The sequence below is a fragment of the Salmo trutta genome, chromosome 6 (genome assembly GCF_901001165.1).
Source record: "Salmo trutta chromosome 6, fSalTru1.1, whole genome shotgun sequence".
Taxonomy (NCBI): Eukaryota; Metazoa; Chordata; class Actinopteri; order Salmoniformes; family Salmonidae; genus Salmo; species Salmo trutta.
The window spans coordinates 44661723-44687767 of NC_042962.1; the positions used below are offsets into that span (position 1 = coordinate 44661723).

The 26045-nt window shown below is 45.3% G+C and overlaps 1 protein-coding gene across 2 annotated transcripts; it reads right to left on the reverse strand.

Moving 5' to 3' along the window:
• Positions 1–1332: 1332 nt before the first annotated feature.
• Positions 1333–24353, reverse strand: LOC115195999 (immunoglobulin superfamily member 10-like). 2 transcript variants are annotated; one of them, XM_029756429.1, is made up of 11 exons: positions 23812–24353; positions 23389–23610; positions 22639–22768; positions 20327–20565; positions 19871–20022; positions 16524–17013; positions 7720–11585; positions 6508–7465; positions 4363–4549; positions 3968–4110; positions 1333–3798 (listed from the first exon to the last, which is right to left on the reverse strand). In XM_029756429.1, the coding sequence occupies exons 2-11, from the start codon at positions 23580–23582 to the stop codon at positions 2205–2207; spliced, it is 7953 nt and encodes a 2650-aa protein (XP_029612289.1). In that variant the 5' UTR covers positions 23583–23610; positions 23812–24353; the 3' UTR covers positions 1333–2204. The 2 variants fall into 2 exon arrangements, with proteins under 2 accessions (XP_029612289.1, XP_029612290.1); XM_029756430.1 differs by lacking the exon at positions 23812–24353 and having other exon boundaries at positions 23389–23674.
• Between the last annotated feature and the right edge of the window lie 1692 nt (positions 24354–26045).

Sequence of the window (26045 nt, forward strand, 5' to 3'; positions counted from 1 at the left end):
AATCAAATTTGATTTGCCACATGCTCCGAATACAACAGGTGTAGACCTTACCGTGAAATGCTTACTTACAAGCCCTTAACCAACAATGCAGTTCAAGAAATAGAGTTAAGAATAAACTAAATAAACTAAAGTACTTTTTTTTAAAATAAAATAATAATCAAAAAGTAACAAGAAATTACATAACAATAACGCGGCTATATACAGGGGGTACTGGTACCTAGTCAAAGTGTGGGGGTATGTACAGGTTAGTCCTTTGTAGTAATAGTCCATTCAGGTAATTTTATGTATGGAATTTTGATTTGGATTAAAGGTTTTGATGTTGAGGTTAGTATCCTGTATAAGTCCTTGCCAAACATTCAAGTTTATCTACATTTATCCAACTCTATTTCTATCTTTTTGCAGAAGAACTCAGGAGCCCATGAGTTCACTACCTCTCTCTCTCTTTCTCTCATCCTCTCTCTCTGTCTTTCTCTCTCTCTCCTAGGATGTCCTCAGTCTCACTATTTGCATAATAAGCTATTATGTTAACCATGTTAAAGGCAGAGCGGAGGTGGAAATGGAAAGAAATAGTTCATATAAACACAGCAAGACTGCAGTACTTAGTGCTGATGACAATTTGGTACTGTAATGGCAAATGGATGACTTCATCTCTATAGTACTGGGAGAGACAAGACCACAAGTGTGTCCAAGATGTGAGCAGCTGCCCTGGGTGGTTTCTGCTTTGTGTTTGACCTGGGCATGGGTCAGTGAGAGACAGCTAAAGCCTTTATTTCTTTGATTATTTGAAACAAAAGAGGGAAAATGTATTCTTTGGGCTCAACAGCCAATTGTTCGGGCCATTTACTGAAGAGCAGGTCCATAAATTGTCAAATAAACACATTTTCTATGTCATCCCCCTCGCAGCGGTACTGCACCACTTCAAGTTGTGAGTGGATTTCATAAATCGTGAAAGCCGATTACAATTAAGTCTGTATAGTTAAAGCAGTAATTCTTTCAGAGGGAAACCAGTGAACTAAAAGGGGATTTCCCACACACAACAGATGGTTCTCCTTCTAGCAAGAGAGGGACCATGACTCTATAATAATTCCCAGAGCTACGTTTGAAATGTTTACTCTTGGAAGACGGATCCTTAATCTGTCCTGACCTAGTTTGAAGTTCTTAACCCCTTCCCAAATTGCACCCTATTCCCTTAGTAGTGGACTACTTTTGACCAGGGCCCATAAACTATGGCTGCATCTTAAAACGCACCCTATTTCCTATATAGTGCATTATTTGGGATGCATTCATAGTCTTTTCTCAAATTTACATAAATAATATTCTACAAGATTACGATGGATTTTGAGCTTCTCTTTATTAAAAACGTGTAAAATTCCTATACATCAGAGTCTTTTATAGACAAATAATTTAATAATGAGGGCATGTAGAAACATATTAGTATTATTTTATGAGCTGATGTTGACACCTATGTGGGTTGCAAGCAGATCTAAACCATATTGCATGTACAATAATCGCAGTAACGGTAATGTGTGAGTCGCTCCTGTAAATAGCAGGGTTAGCGGTCCTTAAAAATACTTTTGGTTGAGATAGTCAGATAATATGGATGGTTGTGAAGCAGTTATTCATAATTGTAGCACCAGCCGTTGTTGCTTAGACCCCTGAAATCGTCCCCATCTCAGCAGTATTGGATATTTTCTGTATCAACAGTATATCATTTCGAATATTTTCATTAAATCGAACGTAAAAAGATATTTAGCTACGCTTATCTACACAGTCTGACATAAATTGTCATTGTCACCGCAGGAGATGGAAAAGAGAAGCAGCCTACATGAAAAGTCATATGCTCTCATATACAGTCTGTATAAATGCTACAAATAGTAATACTACAGTTTTTGCTCTCTATTAAAGTCCTTCATAGCAAAGTGTTTTTTGATGAGTGAAAAATGGCTTTGTCACAAAATGGTTTTTTGAAATGCAGCTGAAACATGGCCTTGAATGACGTCACAGGACGCATACAGCACAGCTACTGCATACACAGTAGCTCGTTTGTTTAGCTACCGATTGGAAAATGTACTTGCTTTACTTTGCGTTGACAGTGATTCAAAGTCTCTTCAACATCATGTGGATGGATGAAAAGCATTGGCTGTGCTCAGCTCCTTTGGCAGTTTCTTGGGCATATGATAAAAAAACGATTTGTCTAAGGCTAATCAGAACACATGTAGATAGGTGGCTTTAGTATCGACCCCTATCACGTTGCTGGCGGTGCATTTGTAGAAGCCCTGGTCTCTCTGTGTGGGGTTCTGGATGATGAGAGAGCCTTGTGGGTGGAGGTACTTGTTGCCAAAGAGGCGTGGCTGGGCACTGACCGCTAGCCGCGTCCTATCCGGCGTCTCCCAGGCAATCTCAGCTCGGGGGATCCCCGTGGCAACACAGTTCAGCTGGACCGCCACGCCGCGACGAGCGTACATCACGGGAGGCGGGCCATTGGTGATGCGAGGTAGGTACGCGATGACAATGATGGGTACGGAGAGCAGGGCGCTGCCGTACTCGTTAGCCACTCGGCAGACATAGGAGCCTCTGTCGTAGACGGACGCCTGCTGGATGGCGAGCGTCCCATTGGCCAGTACGGCGTAGCGACCGGCTCTCTGTGGCCGCCCCAGGACCACCCCACTGGGCAGGGTCCACGTCAGTCGGAGGGGGTCCCCCGTAGAGAGACAGTGGAGTTGGAGGCTCTCCCCATTCATAATACTGATGGGGGAGTGGTAGCGGTTATTGATCTCTGGTTTCCTTTCCGGGGCTAAAGTAATAGTACGTTCCACTAGCCCGGCTACATTCCTCGCCAGGCAGCGGTACATACCACTCTCAGAGACAGAGGGGTTAGTGATGACCAAGGAGCCGTCAGGTCGGTGGAAGAACTTGGAGAACTGGGCACCCCTCATGAGGGGGGAACCATTAGGGAGGATCCAGGTTACCGTTGGGGGTGCTGGGCCTCCTTGAAAGGAGCAGTTCAGGGTCATGGTACTGCCTATCGTTAGAGAGAGGCTCTCTGTTTTGGGTCCTCTGAGCTGTGGCCTCTCTACCATCTCTCTAACCTCCAGGTGGACCATCAGCCTGGCCTCCCCGCCCTCGTTGCGAGCGATGCAGGCCAGCTGAGCCGAGTCGGTCCCCTTCGGCGAACGTATATCCAATGTACCGTTACGATGCACCGTTATTCTGCTGCCGTAGTATGGCACCGGGAGGATGACGTTCTCCGGTAACACCCACATGACCCGGGGGATGGGTGTCCCCACGGCCTCGCAGGCCAGCATGGTGCGCTGGTCCCTTATAGCCGTCACTCTGATAGTGTTGACCATACCTCTCAGTCCATTGATGGTCGGCGCCGTCACAAGGACTTCCACCTTGGTGACTTTGCGGTCCTGGCCGGCACTGTTCCTAGCTGTGCAGGTGTAGTTACCAGCATCAAAGCGTTGCATCTTCTTGACCACTAACGTGCCATCATTATGGACCTGGTACTTAGTGGGGGAGGAGGCAATGGCCTGGTGGGTGGGGGATAGCCACGTGATGACTGGGGTCGGCTCTCCCTTGGCGCTGCACTTCAGAGACACGGTCTCTCCATAAAGAACCCTGATGACTCTCGGGCTTTGAGTTTTGTCTCTGATGATCGGAGGGTCCGCCACCACCTTGACGTGAACCTTCATCTCATCCTTCCCTATCTGGTTCTCAGCGTAGCAGGTGTAGTCTCCTTCCTCTCTCATCCCCACGTCGTTGGCGTACAACGTCCCGTTGTCGAACACCACGTATCTGGGGGGTGGGAGGGGTTGGGTGATTGTTTGAAAATGGTGTTGTGATTCTTATCGACTATGCAGTTAATGTGATTCAATAACAGATTGGGTGTACATACTGTATTATGTGATTCAATAACATTTTACGGTATGTGTAAAGTTGATGCGATTCAACAAACACCAAGTACCTGCGGGTGCGCCCACCTCTAACCCTGCTATCCGTCTGTTTCAGTGTGTTGATCATGGTGCCGTCCGGCAGAGCCCAGCGGATCTCAGGGTTGGGGAGGCCAGACGCTACACAGTCCACCTTCAGGTCTCCTCCATACATCACCTTCAAATTCAAAACGTACATCAGACAGAAAACCGACCAAAATATTTGCATGACACTCACATGCAGCACATTAAAATATCACATTAAAAAACCAAGGTTCTGCCCCATATGGCACCCTAACCCCTATATAGTGCACTATTTTTCACTAAGGCCCATAGGGCTCTGGTCAAAAGTAGTGCACTTTACAGGGAATAGGGTGCCATTTGGGATGCACCCCATTATTTACATAGAAACCTAAGACAAAAGACAGACCTTCTGACTCGCCAGCAGCTGCTTCTGCTCAATCTTGGCCGGCTTGGTCAGCACGTTAACCCTCAGAAGCATGTAGTCGTCCCCCATCTTGTTTCGGGCCACACACAGGTAGTCCCCATCATCTTTCTCTGTCATGGCCTGGATGGCCAGAGAACCGTTGGTGAACACCTTTATCCTGGGGTCGAAGCTGAAAAACCCCCCAACAAAAACAAGTTGTTATTGTTTGTGAATAACAGTATTTCCTGCTGTTAATAGCAACCATTTTAGGTCTTCCTTTGATGGTTTTTCAGCTAACCTTTAGGGAATAGAAAATGTGTCTGTATGATTTCACAGTAAACCTTCTCATTCGTGATAACATCTGATGATGATAGTTGATATACAGTGCCTTCGGTAAGTATTTATACCCCTTGACTTATTCCACATTTTGTTGTGTTACAGCCTGAATTCAAAATTGATTAAATATTTTTTTTCACTCATCTACACACAATACCCCATAATGACAAAGTGAAAACATGTTTTTAGACATTTTTGCTAATATATTGAAAATAAAATACAGAAATATCTCATTTACATAAGTAAATGAGTCAATACATGTTAGAATCACCTTTGGCAGCGATTACAGCTGTGAGTCTTTCTGGGAAAATCACTAAGAGCTTTGCACACCTGGATTATATAATATTTGCACATTATTATTTAAAGAATTCTTCAAGCTTTGTCAAGATGATTGTTGATCATTGCTAGAGAGCTATTTTCAAGTCTTGCCATACATTTTCAAGCCGATTTAAGTCAAAACTCTAACTAGGCCACTAAGGAACATTCAATGTCGTCTTGGTAAGCAACTCTAGTGTATATTTGGCCTTGTGATTTTGGTTATTGTTCTACTGAAAGGTGAATTTGTCTTCCAGTGTCTGTTGGATAGCAGACTGAACCAGGCCTTCCTCTAGGATTTTGCCTGTGGTTAGTTATATATATCTATTTAATCATAACTTCAAAATATGATGAGTGGTACTCAGTGATGTGTTGTGTTTGATTTGCCCCAAACATAACGCTTTGTATTCAGCACATGAAGTTAATTTCTTTGCCACATTTTTTTTGCAGTTTTACTTTAGTGCCTTATTGCAAACAGGATGCATGTTTTGGAACATTTTAATTCTGTACAGGCTTCTTTCTTTTCACTCTGTAATTTAGGTTAGTATTGTGGAGTAACTACAATGTTGTTGATCCATCCTCAGTTTTCTCCTATCACAGCCATCTAACTATTTTAAAGACACCATTGGCCTCATGGTGAAATTCCTGACTGGTTTCCTTCCTCTCCGGCAGGAAGGATGCCTGTATCTTTGTAGTGAATTGGTGTATTGATACACCATCCAAAGTGTAATTAATAACTTCACCATGCTCAAAGGGACATTCAATGTCTGTTTTTTACATTTTTACCCATCTACCAATAGGTGCCCTTCTTTGCAAGGCATTGGAAAACCTCCCTGGTCCTTGTGATTGAATCTGTGTTTGAAATTCATTGCTAGACTGAGGAACCTTACAGATAATTGTATTTGTGGGGTACAGAGATGAGGTAGTCATTCACAAATCACATTAAACACTAATATTGCACACAGTCCATGCAACTTATTATGTGACTTGTAAAAAGTACATTTTTACTCCTGCCATAACAAAGGGGTTGATTACTTATTGACTCAAGACAGCATAGCCTAGTGGGGTGGCAGCGTAGCCTAGTGGTTAGAGCATTGGACTAGTAATTGAAAGGTTGCAAGATCAAATCCCCGAGCTAACAAGATACAAATCTGTTGTTCTGCCCCTGAACAAGGCAATTAACCCACTGTTCCTAGGCTGTCATTGAAAATAAGAATTTGTTCTTAAGTGACTTGCCTAGTTAAATAAAAATTTCAGCTTTTCATTTTTTATTAATTTGTAAAAATGTCTAAAAACATAATTCCACGTTGACATAATGGGGTATTGTGTGTAGGCCAGTGACATAGCATCTCAATTGAATCCATTTTAAATTCAGGCTGTAACAGAACAAAATGTGGAAAAAGTCAAAAGTATAAATACTTTCTGAAGGCACTGTACATACAGACAATGGCCTAAAGGGCATATTAGACAGTGAAAAAGATGCCAGAAGATGCATACCTGTACTGGGAATCCACTAATTTCTTAGAGGGAGTCCTCCAGACGATCCTGGGCTCTGGTTTTCCTGTAGCAATGCAGTCGAGCCTCAGCAGCTCCCCGTAGACCACGTCAGACTTCTGGGGAGACGAGGAGGTAATCCTGGCCTTGGTGGAGGATGGGAGTCTCAGTACTGTCAGAATGCTGGTTCTCCTGGAGGCTCCTACTGCATTACTGGCCACACACTCATATCTCCCTGCATCGCCTTGGCCTAGCCCACGGACGTACAGGGTCCCGTTGGGGAAGACAAAGAAATTACGGCCGTTAACGAACTGCGAGGTGAGGAGCTGGACTCCGTCGGGCGTGGTCCAGCGCATGATGGGCGTAGGGGCTCCTTTGGCGGTGCAGTGGATGTAGGCCGTGCTGCCCTCGGGGAGGGACATGTTCTCATAGCGAGGTTGTTGGATGACTGGAGGCAAGGCTGCCACATGGAGACGGACAGAGACTGTATCGGCTCCCACCACGCTGCTGCCGATACATTTATAGATCCCTCTGTCTGTGTGGCTGGCCTGGGTTATCCGGAGAGTACCGTTACTGAGGAGGTTCAAGTGCTTAGGGCCAGACTGTGGGCCGGGCTGGGGGCCACTGGCTGGATTGGCAGGGCCCGGGGCTGGGGGCGCAGCGAGGTGGATCCTGTCAGGCAGCACCCAGGTGACCCGGGGCATAGGATGTCCCTGTACCTGGCACTCCAGATCGATACCGTCCCCGTGGTACACGGTAGCATCGCGGTAGCGCGGCTGGAGCACTCTTGGATGCTGGGCCAGGACCATCAGGGAGACGACCATCTTGTCCACGCCATACTGGTTCTGGACCATACAGAGGTACTGGCCTCGATCCTGGGGCTGGCTGTTACGGATGATAAACGTGCCGTTGGGATGGACCTCGAACCTCTGGACCCGAGTGTTCTGGGCTACTGTCGCTCCTGCATGAATGAAAATAATGTGTGTTTCAAGACACTGAGCAGATTAAAACAATGCAGATAAAGGATTATTTCTACAACATGTTGTCTGTTGAAACGCATAAGAATGGAGCTTAGCTTATATCATGACAAATAGGGTTCTCCTTTTTTTGTTACATTAACAGGCTTATATACAGCTGTGTAGTTCTGTAACAGAGGGTGAAGGAGGATGTTCTATGAAGAGGGGAGAACAGAAAAGGAAGAACTGTTATACATACCAGTGGAGACTCTCGTCCAGGAGAGGAAAGGCTTGGGCTCCCCTACAGCCACACAGGGCAGCTGGGCATCCATCTCTGCATTCACTGTCACTGTCCGCACATCCACATTGGTGATCCGGGGCTTCCCTCTTACAACAGGTCCTGCTACGGAGGGTCTCTGACCACCTCCCGACACCCCACCTGATAACCCCTGTGTCTGGGTACGGGTCTCTGTCCTCTGGCCCCCACTGGACGGACTCTGAGGCCTCGATGAAGACACTGATGAAGTCTGAGAAAAGCTCTTTGTGGTGGTGGAAGCGAGAGTGGTTGTAATGGTCGTCTGTTTGACCATCTGGGTGTTTGTGATTGTGACTGTCCTGTGGGGTGTTCTGGGTTCTGTGGTGGTTGGTTTAACACCGGTGACTGGGTCAGGCTTGATGTCAGTTGACTCTAGTTTAGTAGTGGTGTGGGAGTCGGCTGGTGGTGGTTGTCTGTTGGGGTCAGATCTGGTGATTAGGATGGAGTCTTCTCTGTTGAGGATCGGGTTGTTTCTCCGGTCGGGTTGAGAGATGAGGACTCTCTCTCTGTGACTGTCTGGGATGTGGTTGGAGTTGGAGGGAACCTCCACTGTTCTGGATGAAGGTTGGGCCCTGACCCTAGTGGATGGAGTGTTTAGTACAGGGATCTGAGGCCTCACCCTAGAGGGGAAAACTATGAATGTCCTAACTGATGTGGAAGTGACAGGTGACATAGTGGGAGTAACATCCTTTGTCGTAGTAGCAGCAACAGAAACTGGAACATTTTCCACTGGTGTTTGGTCTTTGCCTGTGGTGGAAATGCTTTCTCTGATGTTATAGTGCCCATCAAAGGTTGTTCTGGGCTTAACAGTGGCTGTTTTATCGGAACCAGATCCGCGATAAGAACTTTCAGATGTCGCCGGCCTTTCCGTGGTGCTAACCCGAGCCTTCTCATGTTCTGCCTCCTCATGGAAGGACTCTTTCGTTGAGGCACCCGGGGTGTGTGTGGTTATTTCATGCCGGATAGATGGAGACACGCTGTCACTCTCTTTGACCGGCGCCTTTTTAACCTCAGTAGTACCTGTTGTATATCGATAGTCTGGCGTGTTGAGCTGTCCATCTGCTGGCACTCCCGGGCGAGTGTTGTGATTCTCCGGGGACTTGTCAGGACTTGGAACAGGGTGAAGGTCTACAGTAACGCTGCCTCCCCTTTGTGTTGTCTCGGTTAGTTTAACTGCAGGAAGGGGGATGCTTGTAAATGTCCCCTGACTGGCTGTTGTGTGCACATCCGAGTGCTCTGGGACTGGGCTCTGAGTGTTCGGAGTCTGAGAGGCACTTTCTGGGGCTGTTCTGTGATGGCTGCTCTGGGATGTTTGTTTATATGTTTCTGTTAAAGAGGTTGTAGGAGACGCCGGTGGGGCTGTTGTGCTCCTGAACAGTGGTTTGGCGTGTGGTGAAAGGGTGTCCTTTGTCTCGGAGCGAGTTGTAGGTTTCACTGAAGGGTCAATCCTGTCTTCGTATAAAGAGACTACTGTGTTCTCTTCGTGACTCACTCTGCCTGATGACGTTGCTTGGCTGCCCGTCGATGGAACTGCGGTATTAAACCTGTCTGTCATGCTTTTGGCCTTGTCGAATGCTTCTATTTTAATCCATGTGGCAGTGGTTGCCTTGGTAGTTGTTGGGAGCGCGTCCTTAGGTGTGGCTGCGGTTGTAAAATCACTTCTCAACGGATTATTAGGCTTTGGCTTCTTTCTGCCCGCATTGGGCCGTCTTCTCCTGCCCCCACCCCCATTCCTTCTCCTGGAGTTCTGGTTCCTGAGTCGAGTAGCCACCTCACCTGGAGTTTCCTTCCTCATATTCACAGCTGATGTGAGCTCGGTTCTGGGAGAGGGTTTGGTGAGTGCAAGATGGGTTATATTAGACCTTGTATGCTGCTTTAGCTGAGTATCTGTGTCTAGTTTAGCAGTTGTGCTCTGAGTCTCAGTGAGAGAGTGATACAATTCATCTCTCTCTGTTTCCGATTCAGAGTACCCTCTAACTGTGGCGGTGGTGAGTGATGGGTCAAGTTCAGCTCTGTCTAAATATGTGTCACTTCCTTCATTAAAGCTGTTAACAACACTGGGTCCGTTAGCGTCTTTCGCCCCCTGATTATCCTCAGACGGGGGTGAGATGTCAGACTCCGTAACCGCGTCAACATCTGTAGTCAAAGTGGTGGTGGTGGTGCTTTGTTTTTCTTGTAAAGAGTCGTTGTTCGAAGAACTGGTCCAGACGTTCACATGCTGCTGGCCCAGGGTCTGGGAGTGTGTGTGTGTGACTGTGTGCCTGCCTTGCGTCTCTGTGTGCGCGACAGTGTTACTGAGCAGATGTGGGGGAACAGATGTGACAGGCTCTGTGACCGGCTGCGTGAAAAGTGCATGATTTGTGGCTGTATCCACATCTGAGTCTGTGGTGTAAGTAGTGTGTCGAGTGCGTGTATGCGGTATAGTAGTGGGTGTGTATAGCTCCTCCTCCTCTTCCTCATGTATGTCGTCCGTTGATCCCTCTATGTTGTCCGGAGACTCTGTCTGCTTAGCGCTAGCTGTTGTTGTTGACTCCTGCTTCTTCTTTGTGGTGAGGTGAGTTGAGCTGGGTGTTATGTTAGTGTTACCCTGTCCGTTCTTGTCACGGACTTTGGCCAAAATGTCCGCCCACTTCTCCGGGTCTATATTTTTGTTTGCCACGTTAATCCTCCTTCTCATCGCCACTGTGTTTTTCTTGTCTGCATCATTTGTCCCTGTCGTGGTTGGTTTTCTAGGTACAGCAGGTCGCCTCCATGTGTTTCTAAATGGATGACCACCACCCCTGTTTGAACTTTGGCCTCTCCTCCGATTCATTAGCTCCACACGGCTCTGGGATGAGGAGGAGGAGAAAGATGAGGAGGAAGGCGAGGAGGGGACTTCCTCCTGTGTGTCCTCATCGTCCCCTGATGCCTCCTCAGTGTCCTCCATGGGGGCTTTGACCCTGGTGTTGACCCCTGAAGCAGACTGTGGCCTCATTCTCCTCAGTGGTCGTATCTCTGCTCCTAACTGTCTGGTGAGAGTCACCTTAGTAGCCAGGGAATACACACCATGCTGGTTCATGGCCACACACTTATAATATCCACTGTCTGTCAGTCGACTCTCTGGGACTCTCAGAGTTCCATTGGAATACACCAGCGCTCTAGAAGAGTTGGCTCTGTGACTCACTATGTTGCTGTCAGGAAGGATCCAGTTAATCTCAGGGTCAGGAGAGCCAGACACGACACAGTTTAGAGTGAGAGGGACACCGGTGAACCCCTCTACGAGGGTAGGTGCCATCTCATCCCCTCCAAGAGGGGGAGGACTGGAGGACTCCTCGACCATCAGGCGGAAAGGGAGGACACTGAGGTCGTCAGAGACCTGGGCGATACAGTAATATATCCCTGAGTCTGAGTGTCCTACAGCTTTAATATCCAACCGACCGGTGCTCAACACTGACACCCTGTTGTCTGGGCTGCTGTACGGTGCCTCCAGCTGGGTCCCGTCTGGCAGCATCCAGCGAACCACCGTGTCTCCTGAGCTCAACACGTTACAGTCCATTACAGCAGGGCTGCCCACTACAACACTCAGCACCGTCCTGGTTGTGTTTGTGTTCTCTATCATGACCCATGTCCTACGGTGTCTGCGCTCCAGCTCAGGTTCCACGGTCTGTGTGAGGTGGGTGATGAGGATCAGCTTGACGCTCTTCCCAGTGGACTGGGGCCTGTTCAACTGCAGGTCCACAGAGCTCTGCATCAGCCAGGATGGTTGAGCTACCATGTTAGCCTTAACCCCTGTGTAGTACAATGCGTCTCTCTCCAGGTCCTGCCTGTACCTGGAGATCAAGAAGTTTGAGTTTATTAGAAAAAAACACATAACATAAAACATAACATAGCAGTATGAAATTAGATGCTCTATATCACGTATTGAACTCATGGCCCATTCAATACGGCCTGCAGGTGGTTTGATTATTATTAATATATACAATACCAGTAAAAAGTTTGGGCACACCTACTAATTTTTCTTTATTTTTACTATTTTCTACATTGTAGAATAATAGTGAAGACATCAAAACAATTACGTAACACATATGGAATCATATAGTAACCAAAAAAGTGTTAAACAAATCAAAATATATTTTATATTTGAGATTCATCAAAGTAGCCACCCTTTGCAAAGGGCGCCAAAGAACATGGCTGACGTTTTACATTCTCCCATTCTCTCTTGTGTAACTTATTTTTTTACTTATTATGTATATAATGTTGCTGCTACCGTCTCTTATGACCGAAAATAACTTCTGGACATCAGAAAAGCGATTACTCACCATGGACTGGAAGAAACTTTTTCCTTTAACAAGTTCGACGAGAAGGATACCCTGCTTTCACTGGAACAGTGCCAGATCCATACCTTTTGCGTGAAGAAAAGACGCCGGAAAAGGGGACGCAGATCGAAGATCCTTCTGAGAATCCGGAGGCGAGCGAGTAAACTCCCAATGCCTTCCATTCTTCTTGCTAACGTGCAATCATTGGAAAATAAAATTGATGACCTACTATTAAGATTATCCTACCAACGGGACATTAAAAACTGTAACATCTTATGTTTTCACCGAGACGTGGCTGAACGAAGATAAGGACAGTATAGAGCTAGCGGGATTTTCCATGCACCAGCAGAACAGAGACACTACCTCTGGTAAGACGAGAGGTGGGGGTGTGTGTCTTTTTGTCAATAACAGCTGGTGCGCGATGTCTAATATTAAAGAAGTCTCGAGGTATTGCTCGCCTGAGGTAGAGTACCTTATGATAAGCTGCAGACCACATTATCAACCAAGAGAATTCTCATCTGTATTATTCGTAGCCATCTATTTACCACCACAAAACGAAGCTGGCACTAAGACCGCTCTCAACCAACTCTATAAGGCCATAAGCAAAGAAGAAAATGCTCACCCAGAAGCGGCTCTCCTAGTGGCCGGGGACTTTAATGCAGGCAAACTTAAATCAGTTTTACCAAATTTTTACCAGCATGTCACATGTGCAACCAGGGAAAAAATGATCCTAGACCCCCTTTAGTCCACACACAGAGATGCATACAAAGCTCTCCCCGCCCTCCATTTGGCAAATCTGACCAGAATTCTATCCTCCTGATTCCTGCTAACAAGCAAAAACTAAAGCAGGAAGTACCAGTGACTCACTCAATGTGGAAGTGGTCAGATGACGCGGATGCTACACTACAGGACTGTTTTGCTAGCACAGACTGGAATATGTTCTGGGATTCATCCAATGGCATTGAGGAATACACCACCTCAGTCACCGGCTTCATCAATAAGTGCATCGATGACGTCCCCCCCCACAGTGACTGTACGTACATATCCCAACCAGAAGCTATGGATTACAGGCAACATCCGCGTCGAGCTAAAGGCTAGAGCTGCCGCTTTCAAGGAGCTGGAGACTAATCTGGACACTTATAAGAAATCCCGCTATGCCCTCAGACGAACCATCAAACAAGCAAAGCGTCAATACAGGATTAAGATTGAATCCTACTACACCGGCTCTGACGCTCGTCGGATGTGGCAGGGCTTGAAAACTATTACGGACTACAAAGGGAAACCCAGACGCGAGCTGCCCAGTGACGCGAGCCTACCAGACGAGCTAAATGCCTTTTACGCTTGCTTCGAGGCAAGCAACACTGAGCATGCACAAGAGCACCAGCTGTTCTGGATGACTGTGTGACAACGCTCTCGGTAGTCGATGTGAACAAAACCTTTAAACAGGTCAACATTCACAAAGCCGCTAGGCCAGACGGATTACCAGGACGTGTACTCAAAGCATGCACGGCTCAACTGTCAAGTGTCTTCACTGACATTTTCAACCTTTCCCTGACCGAGTCTGTAATACCGACATGTTTCAAGCAGACCACCATAGTCCCTGTGCCCAAAGAAGTGAAGGTAACCTGCCTAAATGATTACCACCCTGTGGCACTCACGTCGGTAGCCATGAAGTGCTTTGAAAGGCTGGTCATGGCTCACATCAATACATCCTCCCGGACACCCTAGACTCACTCCAATTTGCATACCGCCCCAACAGATCCACAGATGACGCAATCTCAATCACACGCCACACTGCCCTTTCTCACCTGGACAAAAGGAACACCTATGTGAGAGTGCCCACAAAGCTCATCACTAAGCTAAGGACTCTGGGACTAAACACCTCCCTCTGCAACTGGATCCTGGACTTCCTGACGGGCCGCCCCCAGGTGGTAAGAGTAGGCAACCACACATCTGCCACGCTGATCTTTAACTTCTTCGGGCTAGGGGGCAGTATTTGGAAGTTTGGATGAATGAGGTACCCAAAGTAAACTGCCTGTTACTCAGGCCCAGAAGCTAGGATATGCATATAATTGGTACTATTGGATAGAAAACACTCTAAAGTTTCCAAAATTGTTAAAATAATGTCTCTAAGTATAACAGAACTGATATGGCAGGCAAAAACACGAGGACAATCCATCCAGATTCTTTTTTTTCAGCTCACCTCTGATTACAAAGGCTGGGAATGGGAATATAAAAGGAAGTCCTCCCAGATTGCAGTTCCTAGGGCTTCCACTAGATGTCAACAGTCTTTAGAAAGAGTTTCAGGCTTGTTTTTTGAAAAAATGAGCTAGAATTTGTAGTTTTTCTAAGTGGCTCCCATTTTGGCTGTAGTGTTTGTAGCGCGTTCTGGTGAGTACGAGTACTTCGTTATTTATCTCCGGTAATGGTCTCCGGTATTTTCCGTCTTAAATTTGATCGTTTATTTACATGAGGATTGATTAGGAATGTTGTTTGACTTGTTTAGAAGAAGTTTATTGGTAACTTACGGGATTCATTTTGTATGCATTTTGAATGAGGGAAGCAGGTGGATTACTGAGTCAAGCGCGCCATTGAAACTTACTTTTTTGGGATATAAAGAAGGACTTTATTGAACAAAAGGACCATTTGTAATGTACCTGGGACCCTTGTGATTGCAACCAGATGAAGATCTTCAAAGGTAAGTGATTTATTTTATCGCTATTTCTGACTTTCGTGACGCATCTGCTTGGTTGGAAAATGTATGTAATGCTTTTGTGTGCGGGGCGCTGTCCTCAGATAATCGCATGGTGTGCTTTCGCTGTAAAGCCTTTTTGAAATCTGACAAAGCGGCTGGATTAACAAGAAGTTACGCTTTTAAATTATGTATGATACTTGTATTTCCATGAATGTTTAATATTACGATTTCTGTAATTTGAATTTGGCACTCTGCAATTTCACCGGATGTTGGCCAGGTGGGATGGTAGCGTCCCAATGATCCGCAAGAAGTTAGCACTGGGGCCCCTCAGGGGTGTATACTTAGTCCCCTCCTGTATTCCCTGTTCACCCACGACTGCGTGGCCAAACATGACTCCAACACCATCATTAAGTTTTCTGACGACACAACAGTGGTAGGCCTGATCACCGACAATTATGAGATGACCTATAGGGAAGGGGTCAGAGAACTGGCAGTGTGGTGCCAGGACAACAACCTCTCCCTCAATGTGAGCATGACAAAGGAGCTGATTATGGACTACAGGAAAAGTTAAGTGAGTCGAGAGTTCAAGTTCCTTGGTGTCCACATCACCAACGAACTATCATGATCCAAACATACCAAGACAGTCGTGAAGAGGGCACGACAAAACCTTTTAACCCTCAGGAGACTGAAAAGATTTGGCATGGGTCCCCAGATCCTCAAGGTTCTACAGCTGCACCATCGAGAGCATCCTGACCGGTTGCATCACCGCCTGGTATGGCAACTGCTCGGCATCTGACCGTAAAGCGCTACAGAGGGTAGTGCGAACGGCCCAGTATATCACTGGGGCCAAGCTTCCTGCCATCCAGGACCTATATAATAGGCGGTGTCAGAGGAAAGCCCATAAAATTGTCAGACTCCAGTCACCTTAGTTGTAGACTGTTTTCTCTGCTACCGCACGGCAAGGTGTGCCAGAGCGCCAAGTCTAGGACCAAAAGGCTCCTCAACAGCTTCTACCACCAAGCCATTAGACTGCTGAACAATTCATAAAAATCGCAACCGGACAATTTACATTGCCCCCCCTTCCCTTTTGTACACTGCTGCTACTCGCTGTTTGTTTGTTACCTATGCATAGTCACTTTGCCCCCACCTAAACATGCCTGTACCCCTGCACACTGACTCGGTACCGGTGCCCCCTGTATATAGCCTCGTTATTGTTATTTTTATTGTGTTACTTTTTATTATTACTTTTTATTTTAGCCTACTAGGTAAATATTTTCTAAGTAAGCATTTCACGGTAAAGTCTACACTTATTGTATTCGGCGCATGTGGCAAATAAAGTTTGATTTGATTTGGCTACTTTAAAGAATCTCAAATATAAAATATATTTTGATTTGTTTAACACTTTTTTGGTTACTACATGATTCCATATGTGTTATTTAATAGTGTTGATGTCTTCACTATTATTCTACAATGTAGAAAATAGTAAAAATAAAGAAAAACCCTGGAATGATTAGGCGTGTCCAAACCTTTGACTGGTACTGTATATTAATTTATTTTTGTGGGAAAAAACTCAATCAACATTTAAATGACTAAAACCAAATCAAGACTGTGTAGAAATGATAATGGACCTACATTTACAGTCTCTTCACTCTGTCCAGCTAGCTAACAGTCATCGAAATGAAAGCTAGACACTCAAGTAGAAGTTGGAATTTGGCCCATAATGATAAATTAAAAAGCGGTTTCTTAATCCAGCCTACCTGTAGCTGGGCACCGGCTCCTTAGTTAGCATGATCTCTCTCTGCAGGTGAGCGGGCGTGTCGCTATAGTAGGCGATCAGCCTCCAGAGTCTCTCATAATTGTCCCTGTTGATGGGACACTCCAGATCCACGGAGATACTCACATTATAGGCCAGCAGCAGAGGGTTGACCTGCTCCCAGCTGACCTTAGACGACTCCCTGCGGGGCTCTCCGACGCTGCACTCCAGATCCACTTTGTTCCCATGCTCGTCCGTCAGGCCTAGAGTAATGTTGCCGAACGACCCCTTGAACTCCTCCAGGGTCATGACCTCTGTCTCTGTGTCCTCTTGGGTCGTAGGTTGATCAGGGGAGGTGATAACGGGGCTGGAGCAGACCAGTGTGTCCAGGCCCAGGCCCAGGACTTCTTTCATTCGTAAGTTCTTTGGGGAGTAACACATAAAGCAGAGCTGACCTCCTGGGTAGGCCCTGTCCTTTTTACACTTGAGCACACCTATGAAGAAAGGAAAATGAGAGGGAACATTAATATCATTATTCAATGTTTGGAATTCCAAATGTGTAGTTTGTTTAGGTTTTGGACATACATTTTCAAGGCACAAATGTGTAAAATGACAGCTGCATTATGCTTTGAGCATTGATCCAATTGTATCTGCCATCACTGACGAATATGTACATTCACTGAGTAGCTAGTAAATAAAATAAACTCAGCAAAAAAAGAAACGTCCCTTTTTCAGGACCCTGTCTTTCAAAGATAATTCGTAAAAATCCAAATAACTTCACAGATCTTCATTATAAAGGGTTTAAACACGGTTTCCCATGCTTGATCAATGAACCATAAACAATTAATGAACATGCACCTGTGGAACGGTCGTCAACTTTTTAGTGACAGATGAATGATGTGCCCAAATTAAACTGCCTGCTACTCGGGCCCAGAAGGTAGGATATGCATATTATTAGATAGAAAACACTCTGAAGTTTCTAAAACTGTTTGAATGATGTCTGTGAGTATAACAGAACTCATATAGCAGGCAAAAACCTGAGAAAAATCCAACCAGGAAGTGTGGAAATCTGAGGTTTGTAGTTTTTCAAGTGATTCCCTATCCAGTATACAGTGTCTGTGGGGTCATTTTGCACTTCCTAAGGCTTCCACTAGATGTCAACAGTCGTTAGAACGTTGTTTCATGCTTCTACTGTGAATGGGGAGAGAATAAGAGGTCCTTGAGTCAGATGACTGAGAAAATGACATGAGCTCAGTGGCACGCGCTCCCGTGAGAGTTAGCTGTGTTCCTTTTCTTTTTTGACGACAAAGGAATCGTCCGGTTGGAATATTATGGAAGATTTTTGATAAAAACATCCTAAAGATTGATTCTATACATCGTTTGACATGTTTCTACGAACTGTAATATAACTTTTTTGACTTTTCGTCTGAACTTAAGTGCGCGAGCACAGTGCATTTGGAGTACTCTACCGAACACGCGAACAAAAAGGAGGTATTTGGACATATATATGGACTTTATCGAAACAAATGAACATGTATTGGGGAACTGGGATTCTTGGGAGTGCATTCCGATGAAGATCATCAAAGGTAAGTGAATATTTATACTGTTATTTCTGAGTTTTGTTGACTCCACAAAATGGCGGGTTTGGTTTCGTCTCTGAACGCTGTACTCAGATTATTTCAAAGTGTGCTTTCGCTGTAAAGTTATTTTGAAATCTGACACAGCGGTTGCATTAAGGAGAAGTGTATCTATAATTCTTTGAAAAACAGTTTAATATTTTATCAACGTTTATGATGAGTATTTCTGTAAATTGATGTGCTCATTCACCGGAAGTTTTGGGAGGCAAAACAATTCTGAACATTACACGCCAATGTGTAATGTGTAACATGAAGTCCTATAAGTGTAACATGAAGTCCTATGAGTGCCATCTGATGAAGATCATCAAAGGTTAGTGATTAATTTTAGCTGTATTTCTGTTTTTGTGACGCCTCTCCTTGCTTGGAAAATGGCTGTGTGGTTTTTCTTGTCTAGGTGCTGTCCTAACATAATCTAATGTTATGCTTTTGCCGTAAAGCCTTTTTGAAATCGGACAATGTGGTTGGATTAACGAGAAGTGTATCTTTAAAATCGGATATAATAGTTGTATGTTTGAGAAATTTGAATTATGAGATTTTTGTTGTTTTGAATTTGCCACCCTGCTATTTCACTGGCTGTTGAATAGTGTGTCCCGCAGGTGGGACGCTAGCATCCCACATTTCCCAGAGAGGTTAAGACACTAACAGCTTACAGACCGTAGGCAATTAAGGTCACAGTTATGAAAACTTAGGACACTAAAGAGGCCTTTCGATTGACTTTGAAAAACACAAAAGAAAGATGCCCAGGGTCTCTGCTCATCTGTGTGAACAGCTGATCGTCCTCGCAGTGGCAGACCATGTGTAACAACACCTGCACAGGATCGGTATATCCGAACATCACACCTGCGGGACAGGTACAGGATGGCAACAACAACTGTCCGAGTTACACCAGGAACGCACAATCCCTCCATCAGTGCTCAGACTGTCCGCAATAGGCTGAGAGAGGCTGGACTGAGGGCTTGTAGGCCTGTTGTAACGCAGGTCCTCACCAGACATCACTGGCAAAAACGTCACCTATGGGTACAAACCCACCCTCGCTGGACCAGACAGGACAGGCAAAAAGTGCTCTTCACTGATGAGTCGCGGTTTTGTCTCACCAGGGGTGATGGTCGGATTCGTGTTTATCATCGAAGGAATGAGCGTTACACCAAGGCCTGTACTCTGGAGCGGGATCGATTTGGAGGTGGAGGGTCCATCATGGTCTGGAGTGTTGTGTCACAGCATCATCGGACTGAGCTTGTTGTCACTGCAGACAATCTCAACGCTGTGCGTTACAGGGAAGACATCCTCCTCCCTCATGTGGTACCCTTCTTGCAGGCTCATCCTGACATGACCCTCCAGCATGACAATGCCACCAGCCATACTGCTCGTTCGTGCGTGATTTCCTGCAAGACAGGAATGTCAGTGTTCTGCCATGGCCAGCGAAGAGCCCGGATCTCAATCCCATTGAGCACATCTGGGACCTGTTGGATTGGAGGGTGAGGGCTAGGGCCATTCACCCCAGAAATGTCCTGGAGCTTGCAGGTGCCTTGGTGGAAGAGTGGGGTAACATCTCACAGCAAGAACTGGCAAATCTGGTGCGGTCCATGAGGAGGAGATTTATGTCTCAGTTGTGAATCTTGTTATGTTCATACAAATATTTACACATGTTAAGTTTGCTGAAAATAAACACAGTTGACAGTGAGAGGATGTTTATTTTTTGCTGAGTTTACATAACCTGGTGAGTTTTTGTCCCAGTAGGCGAACCACTTCATCCTGCAGTCACATGTCCAGGGGTTCCCATGCAGGAATAGGTTCTCCAGCTGAGGCATTCCTCCCAGCAGCTTCTGGGGCAGCGAGGTCAGCCTGTTCTCCGACAGGTACAGGTGCCTGATGTATCGATAAAGAGACAGGAGGGACATTGTAACATTAGCTTCAGGAACATCTTGGCTCTATCTCAATTCCTCTTTCCGTGATTCCTCACATCATATTTCCTTGCCTCATTTTCAACTGCATTAGAGAAGGTACAAGGTCCCTCCCCTCTGACCTTCTACAATGGGTTTTGAGAAGGCGGTGAGGAGAGAGGACGCAAATAATCTATGAAAGATGAATTGAGAAAGCGCCCGATACTAAGATAAAACCAAATATTGTCCAGAGCATTATGGGTACTGTAGTTCATCATGCTAGGCTTCACCTGAGGGTGGAGACGTGGAAGTGTCCCATCATGGAGAAGGTGGAAAAGGTAAAGGGGTGTAGCTGCTGCAGCCTGTTCCCCTCCAGCTGTAGGAGACGTAGGGAGGTGAGGCCCTGGAAGGTGTCTGGGTGAATGAACTCCAGATGGTTGTGGTCCAGGTGGAGTCTGGTCAGAGACCACAGACCCTGAAGAGTGTGTCTGTTGATCTCCTTCAGTTTGTTATAGCTCATCTTCAGCATCTGAGGGGAAGAAAGGCAGAGGTGAGTGAGTTATCATCCTAATAGAATAGAGCAGGGTTTCCCAAACTTCAAATAACCAACTCATCGTCAAGTTTTGATTATTTGAATCAGCTGTGTAGTGCTAGGGCAAAAACCAAAACGTGCACCCAGGGGGGCCCCAGGGTGCAGGACCGAGTTTGGGAAACTCTGGAATAGAGTATAGTAGAATAGAGTAGAATATAATAATAGAATGGAACAATTGTCTGGTTCTATACTCTATATCCTACTGTACAGTTCTGAGGTGATATTTCATGTTAATCAACATCTCCTGTTTTTTACTGGAAGCACAGCCACAAGCTGCCCAGTGACACGAGCCTACCAGATTAACTAAATTACTTCTATGCTCAATCGAGGCAAGCAACACCGAAGCATGCATGAGAGCATCAGCTGTTCCGGACGACTGTGTGATCACGCTCTCCGTAGCCGATGTGAGTAAGACCTTTAAACAGGTCAACATTCACAGACGTATTACCAGGACGTGTACTCCGAGCATGCGCTGACCAACTGCCAAGTGTCTTCACTGACATTTTGACTACCGACCCATAGCACTCACGTCTGTAGCCATGAAGTGCTTAATAAGGCTGATAATGGCTCACATCAACACCATCATCCCAGAAACCCCAGACCCACCATAATTTGCATACCGCCCCAACAGATCAACAGATGATGCAATCTCTATTGCACTCCACACTGCCCTTTCCCACCTGGACAAAAGGAATACCTACGTGAGAATGCTATTCATTAACTACAGCTCAGCGTTCAACACCATAGTGCCCTCAAAGCTCATCACTAAGCTAAGGACCCTGGGACTAAACACCTCCCTCTGCAACTGGATCCTGGACTTCTTGACCGGCCGCCCCCAGGTGGTAAGGGTAGGTTACAACACATCTGCCACACTGATCGTCAACACGGGGTCCCCTCAGGGGTCCGTGCTCAGTCCCCTCCTGTACTCCCTGTTCACTCATGACTGCATGGCCAGGCACAACTCCAACACCATCATTAAGTTTGTGGATGACACAACTGTGGTAGGCCTGATCACCGACAACAATGAGACAGCCTATACAGAGGAGGTCAGAGACCTGGCCGTGTGGTGCCAGGATAACAACCTTTCCCTCAACGTGATCAAGACAAAGGAGATGATTGTGGACTACAGGAAAAGGAGGACCAAGCACACCCCCATTCTCATTGATGGGGCTGTAGTGGAGCAGGTTGAGAGCTTCAAGTTCCTTGGTATCCACATCACCAACAAACTATCATGGTCCAAACACACCAAGACAGTCGTGAAGAGGGCACAACAAAGCCTATTCCCCCTCAGGAGACTGAAAAGATTTGGCATGGGTCCTCAGATCCTCTAAAAGTTCTACAGCTGCACCATCGAGAGCATCCTGACTGGTTGCATCACTACCTGGTATGGCAACTACTTGGCCTCTGACCACAAGGCACTACAGAGGGTAGTGTGAATGACTGGGGCCAAGCTTCCTGCCATCCAGGACCTCTATACCAGGCGGTGTCAGAGGAAGGCCCTAAAAATTGTCTCTCTGCTTGTTCTCTCTGCTACCGCACGTCAAGCGGTACAGGAGGGCCAAGTTTAGGTCGAAAAGGCTTCTTAACAGCTTCTACCCCCAAGCCATAAGACTCCTGAACAGCTAATCAAATGGCTACCCAGACTATTTGCATTGTCTCCCCCTCTTTTACACTGCTGCTACTCTCTGTTTATTATCTATGCATGGTCACTTTAACTCTACCTATATGTATATATTACCTCAATTACCTCGTCTAACCTGTGCCCCCGCACAATGACTCTGTACCGGTACCCCCTGTATATAGCCCCGCTACTGTTATTTTACTGCTGCTCTTTAATTATTTGTTATTTTAATAAAAAAAATGTTACTTATCTATTTAATTTTACTTAACACAAATTTGTATTAAAACTGCATTGTTGTTTAAGGGCTTGTAAGTAAGCGTTTCACTATAAGGTTGTACCACCTGTTGTATTCGGCGCATGTGACAAATACAATTTGATTTGATTTGTACCTGTAAGGACATGAGATCCCTAAAGGCCCCGTTGGGAATGTTGTAGAGATCATTCCCATGCATCATCAGAAGCTCCAGCTTCCTCAACCCAGCCAGAGAGGTCTGAGTCACATGGTTTATGGTGTTAAACCTACAGGAAACAACAATGACACAAGCAATTCATGACTGACTATTAACTTACTTGACTTGTTCTTTGTGGAGCAAAGTGCCTTCATTTCTGACTATATAAGAAGACATTGTTAAAAGACCTGACGGAACTTAAGACTTCATGATCCAAACATTGTCAATAAAGGTGGTACTGTAATGGGAACATATACAGTGGGTGGGCTTCTCTGTTCTTTTTAAGAAATGGCTAAAGCTCATATGTGAAATGACTCAGTAAAAAGCATGGGGTATATAATAAGCATATAATAAGATTACATCAGACTTCACTGAAGGCATATTGCATTATGCATATTTACTTGTGAGTTGCAGAGAGATTAATTTCAGTCACATGCTAAGCACATTTGAACAAGTACTTAACTGTAAACAATTCTAAAGGCCTCTAATGAAAAGTGACTTTTTGATTGCTTATTATTTATTTTTATTGGTCTACAATGCACATGCATAAATAAAAATCGTATACTTTATGCACTTCACATTATACCCATACTGTACGTCTATCGGTATAAGTTATTGTGCATGCTGCTTGTTTTTTAGGCCTACGGTCTCATTGCGGGTCATTGAATAAAGCCAATCCATCAGGCTTACCCCAGGTTCATGCGCTCCACTTGTCTGGGTATGCCGGCGGGCACGGTGAGCAGGGAACGGAACGTGCAGTGCACCTCTGTGGCCTGAGGGCACGTGCACTGGCGCGGGCAGGGGAGACTTGTAACTGGCACCATCAGCATGGACAGTATCAATATGAATGCGGCGGGACTGGCCATCTTCAGCTGCGCATCCATCCACCACAAAGTGTTCCTATCACTGGAGCTGGTCGAGGGTTACAGATTCATTATAGGCCTATTTCAGTAGTACCCAAATACAAATGAAAAGGTGATCTCTGACAAAATACTTCACAGCAGAGAAAATCGATAGACTATGAGCGAAATTAGTGACCACTGTATGAACGCATCTTTACGCACATCAAACATGGTATGACCTGAACCGAAAGGAAAATGTTAAACATCTCACCTTATAATTTGTATTAACCTTTATTTAAATCCAGACTCACTGTATCCCATTTTACCATGGCTTTGGTTTCTCCTCAATGCCACTCCTCACGAAGCGCATAACTCCATAGTTATACAGTCCTATAATGACAAACTCCCCAAAGAATAAAACAGTTACAAGAAATTCCGATGTAAAATCCGTAGACAGAAATGCGCACAGGGCTTCGATAGACTGTTTGAAGTATCCGTTTTGTTTCCTGTGTAGCCCTTGAGAAACCTTGCAAAGAAAATTACACTTTTGCCCAAAACTTTACAGTGCAGGATGCGCCTTCCACCGACGGCGAGGGGTGAGTGAATGGCTAATCGTTTCCATCATACAGTCAGTTTTGAGAAGCAGAAGGACCCAATGAGGGGTGACAAAGTGAAATAGAGGTAAGAGACGGCAACTGCTGAAGTCGGCTACAGTAGGTCGTTACAATAAGGATATCGTTTTTCCATTCAACTACGTGCATAATCATTGTGTCATCACATTGACAGTTGGCCACTTACAGGAATCGCTGCTTTGAGACTTTATCTTCATTAAAAATATGAATTTATTTATAAAAAGTAAGGGAGATACCACAGGCTAATTATTTTCTCTGTTCTACTTCTCTGTTGTGGAGGGAGATACCAGTAGCCTACTCCTTTTCTCTGTTGTACTTCTCTGCTGTAGACCATCATGTGAGGTAACCTACTAAGCGAAGGGAGCAGACAGACCAAGGTAAAGTTTATGTTGGTTTTACAGCCCTGTCATTTAACATCTCCCCCTCTATCACACAACACACACAGTACTGTGTCAGCAAGCACATGTGTCATTTACAAGCATTCCAGGAACCACAAACAGTCTGTCACACTGGTCCCTCTATCCCCATTTCCCCTTAGTTGATTTGGTGTTTATAGGACAGCCTTTTAGAACATGTAAATCAGATTGGGTGTGTGTGTGTGTGTGTATGCTTGTAGGGTGAGGTCTGTATAAAAGTTCAGAAAACCTGACCCCAGGGGACTGACCTCACAATAGTCCTTTAACCCACCAGTGGGAAGCCTTGTGGCTGAGAGAGGCAGCGGACCCTATTGACCTGCTGTGTGTGATCATGTCAACCTTGAGGAGCGAAGAGTTCAACGTTTCCCAGAGGGTCAGAGAGCTTGAGAAGCCTGTGTGTTCAACCAAACGCCTGAGATACGTCAGACTGTGATCCTATCATGACATCCATCACCATGTCACTTCAACAGCCAATAGAACACAGCTGCACCAAAGCCACATGTAGGTGCGGCCAATATCAAAGTGCCAAGAAGGGGGAACTAAAGTACAGAGTCAACTCAGTCAAGTACCACACACATTGCGTCATCTTGACAAGTTGGCCCAAAAGTCAGATAGCTTGTGCAAGATATACTCTAAAGAGCATAAATACACATATAGTATATTTCATTTGATGAGGGTTAATGTTCTGGGATTTCCACTTTGGAGATCTGTAAAAGAAGATGAGAAATGTATCATGAAATTAATATTGGAAATACTTGATTGATGGCGATTGTGCATGCCACCAAAATGATACCTTCCCCTCATAGAATTATTACTGCTACCATACTCTTTGCCAAGAGTGGAAAGATATCATTGTGAATTATGGCTATGCACTTGCATTACTTTGCCTTTTGCAAGTTACTACAAAGTATTTTCTCTTAACATGCCATTAGTATTATTTTTGGCTTTCTAGTGTAAGGTTCAGATACAGCATAATTCAAACTCATAACTTGTATTTGGCATTTTTATTTCATGATGCAGTGCTATGCAGAAGGCGGGGAAAATACACTGTATTTACACTACACAAAGAAGTCTCCTGCAGAAAGGTATTTTGCTTGTTTAATTACAATAAATGTGTTTATTTAAGAAACCAATGTACTTGGGTTAATTGTGTTTACAGTGTTTAATCTTTGCAAAAGGACTTGTTTCTCTCCCTCCCTCCCTCCCTCCCTCCCTCCCTCCCTCCCTCCCTCCCTCCCTCCCTCCCTCCCACTCATCGACCACAACAGGCATTCAGTTAGCTGAGTAAACAACATCAACATCTACCCTGAGACAGAATCCATAAACCCTTTAGGAAAGCTTTAATGACGGTCAATTATAGAATAACAAAGCTGTTATTAAGGAGAGGGGAAATCTATAGCTTTGTTGAGGAAGAAAACCCAATAGCAAACTTAAAAGGCCTTTATATACTATCATTA

Coding starts and splice junctions, on each gene's coding strand:
- LOC115195999 (XM_029756429.1), bottom strand. CDS start 23,582: ATGGATGCGCAGCTGAAGATGGCCAGTCCCGCCGCATTCATATTGATA. Junction 20,023..20,326: donor TTCCACGTCTCCACCCTCAG/GTGAAGCCTAGC, acceptor TCGATACATCAG/GCACCTGTACCTGTCGGAGA. Junction 17,014..19,870: donor CTGGGACAAAAACTCACCAG/GTTATGTAAACT, acceptor CTTTCTTCATAG/GTGTGCTCAAGTGTAAAAAG.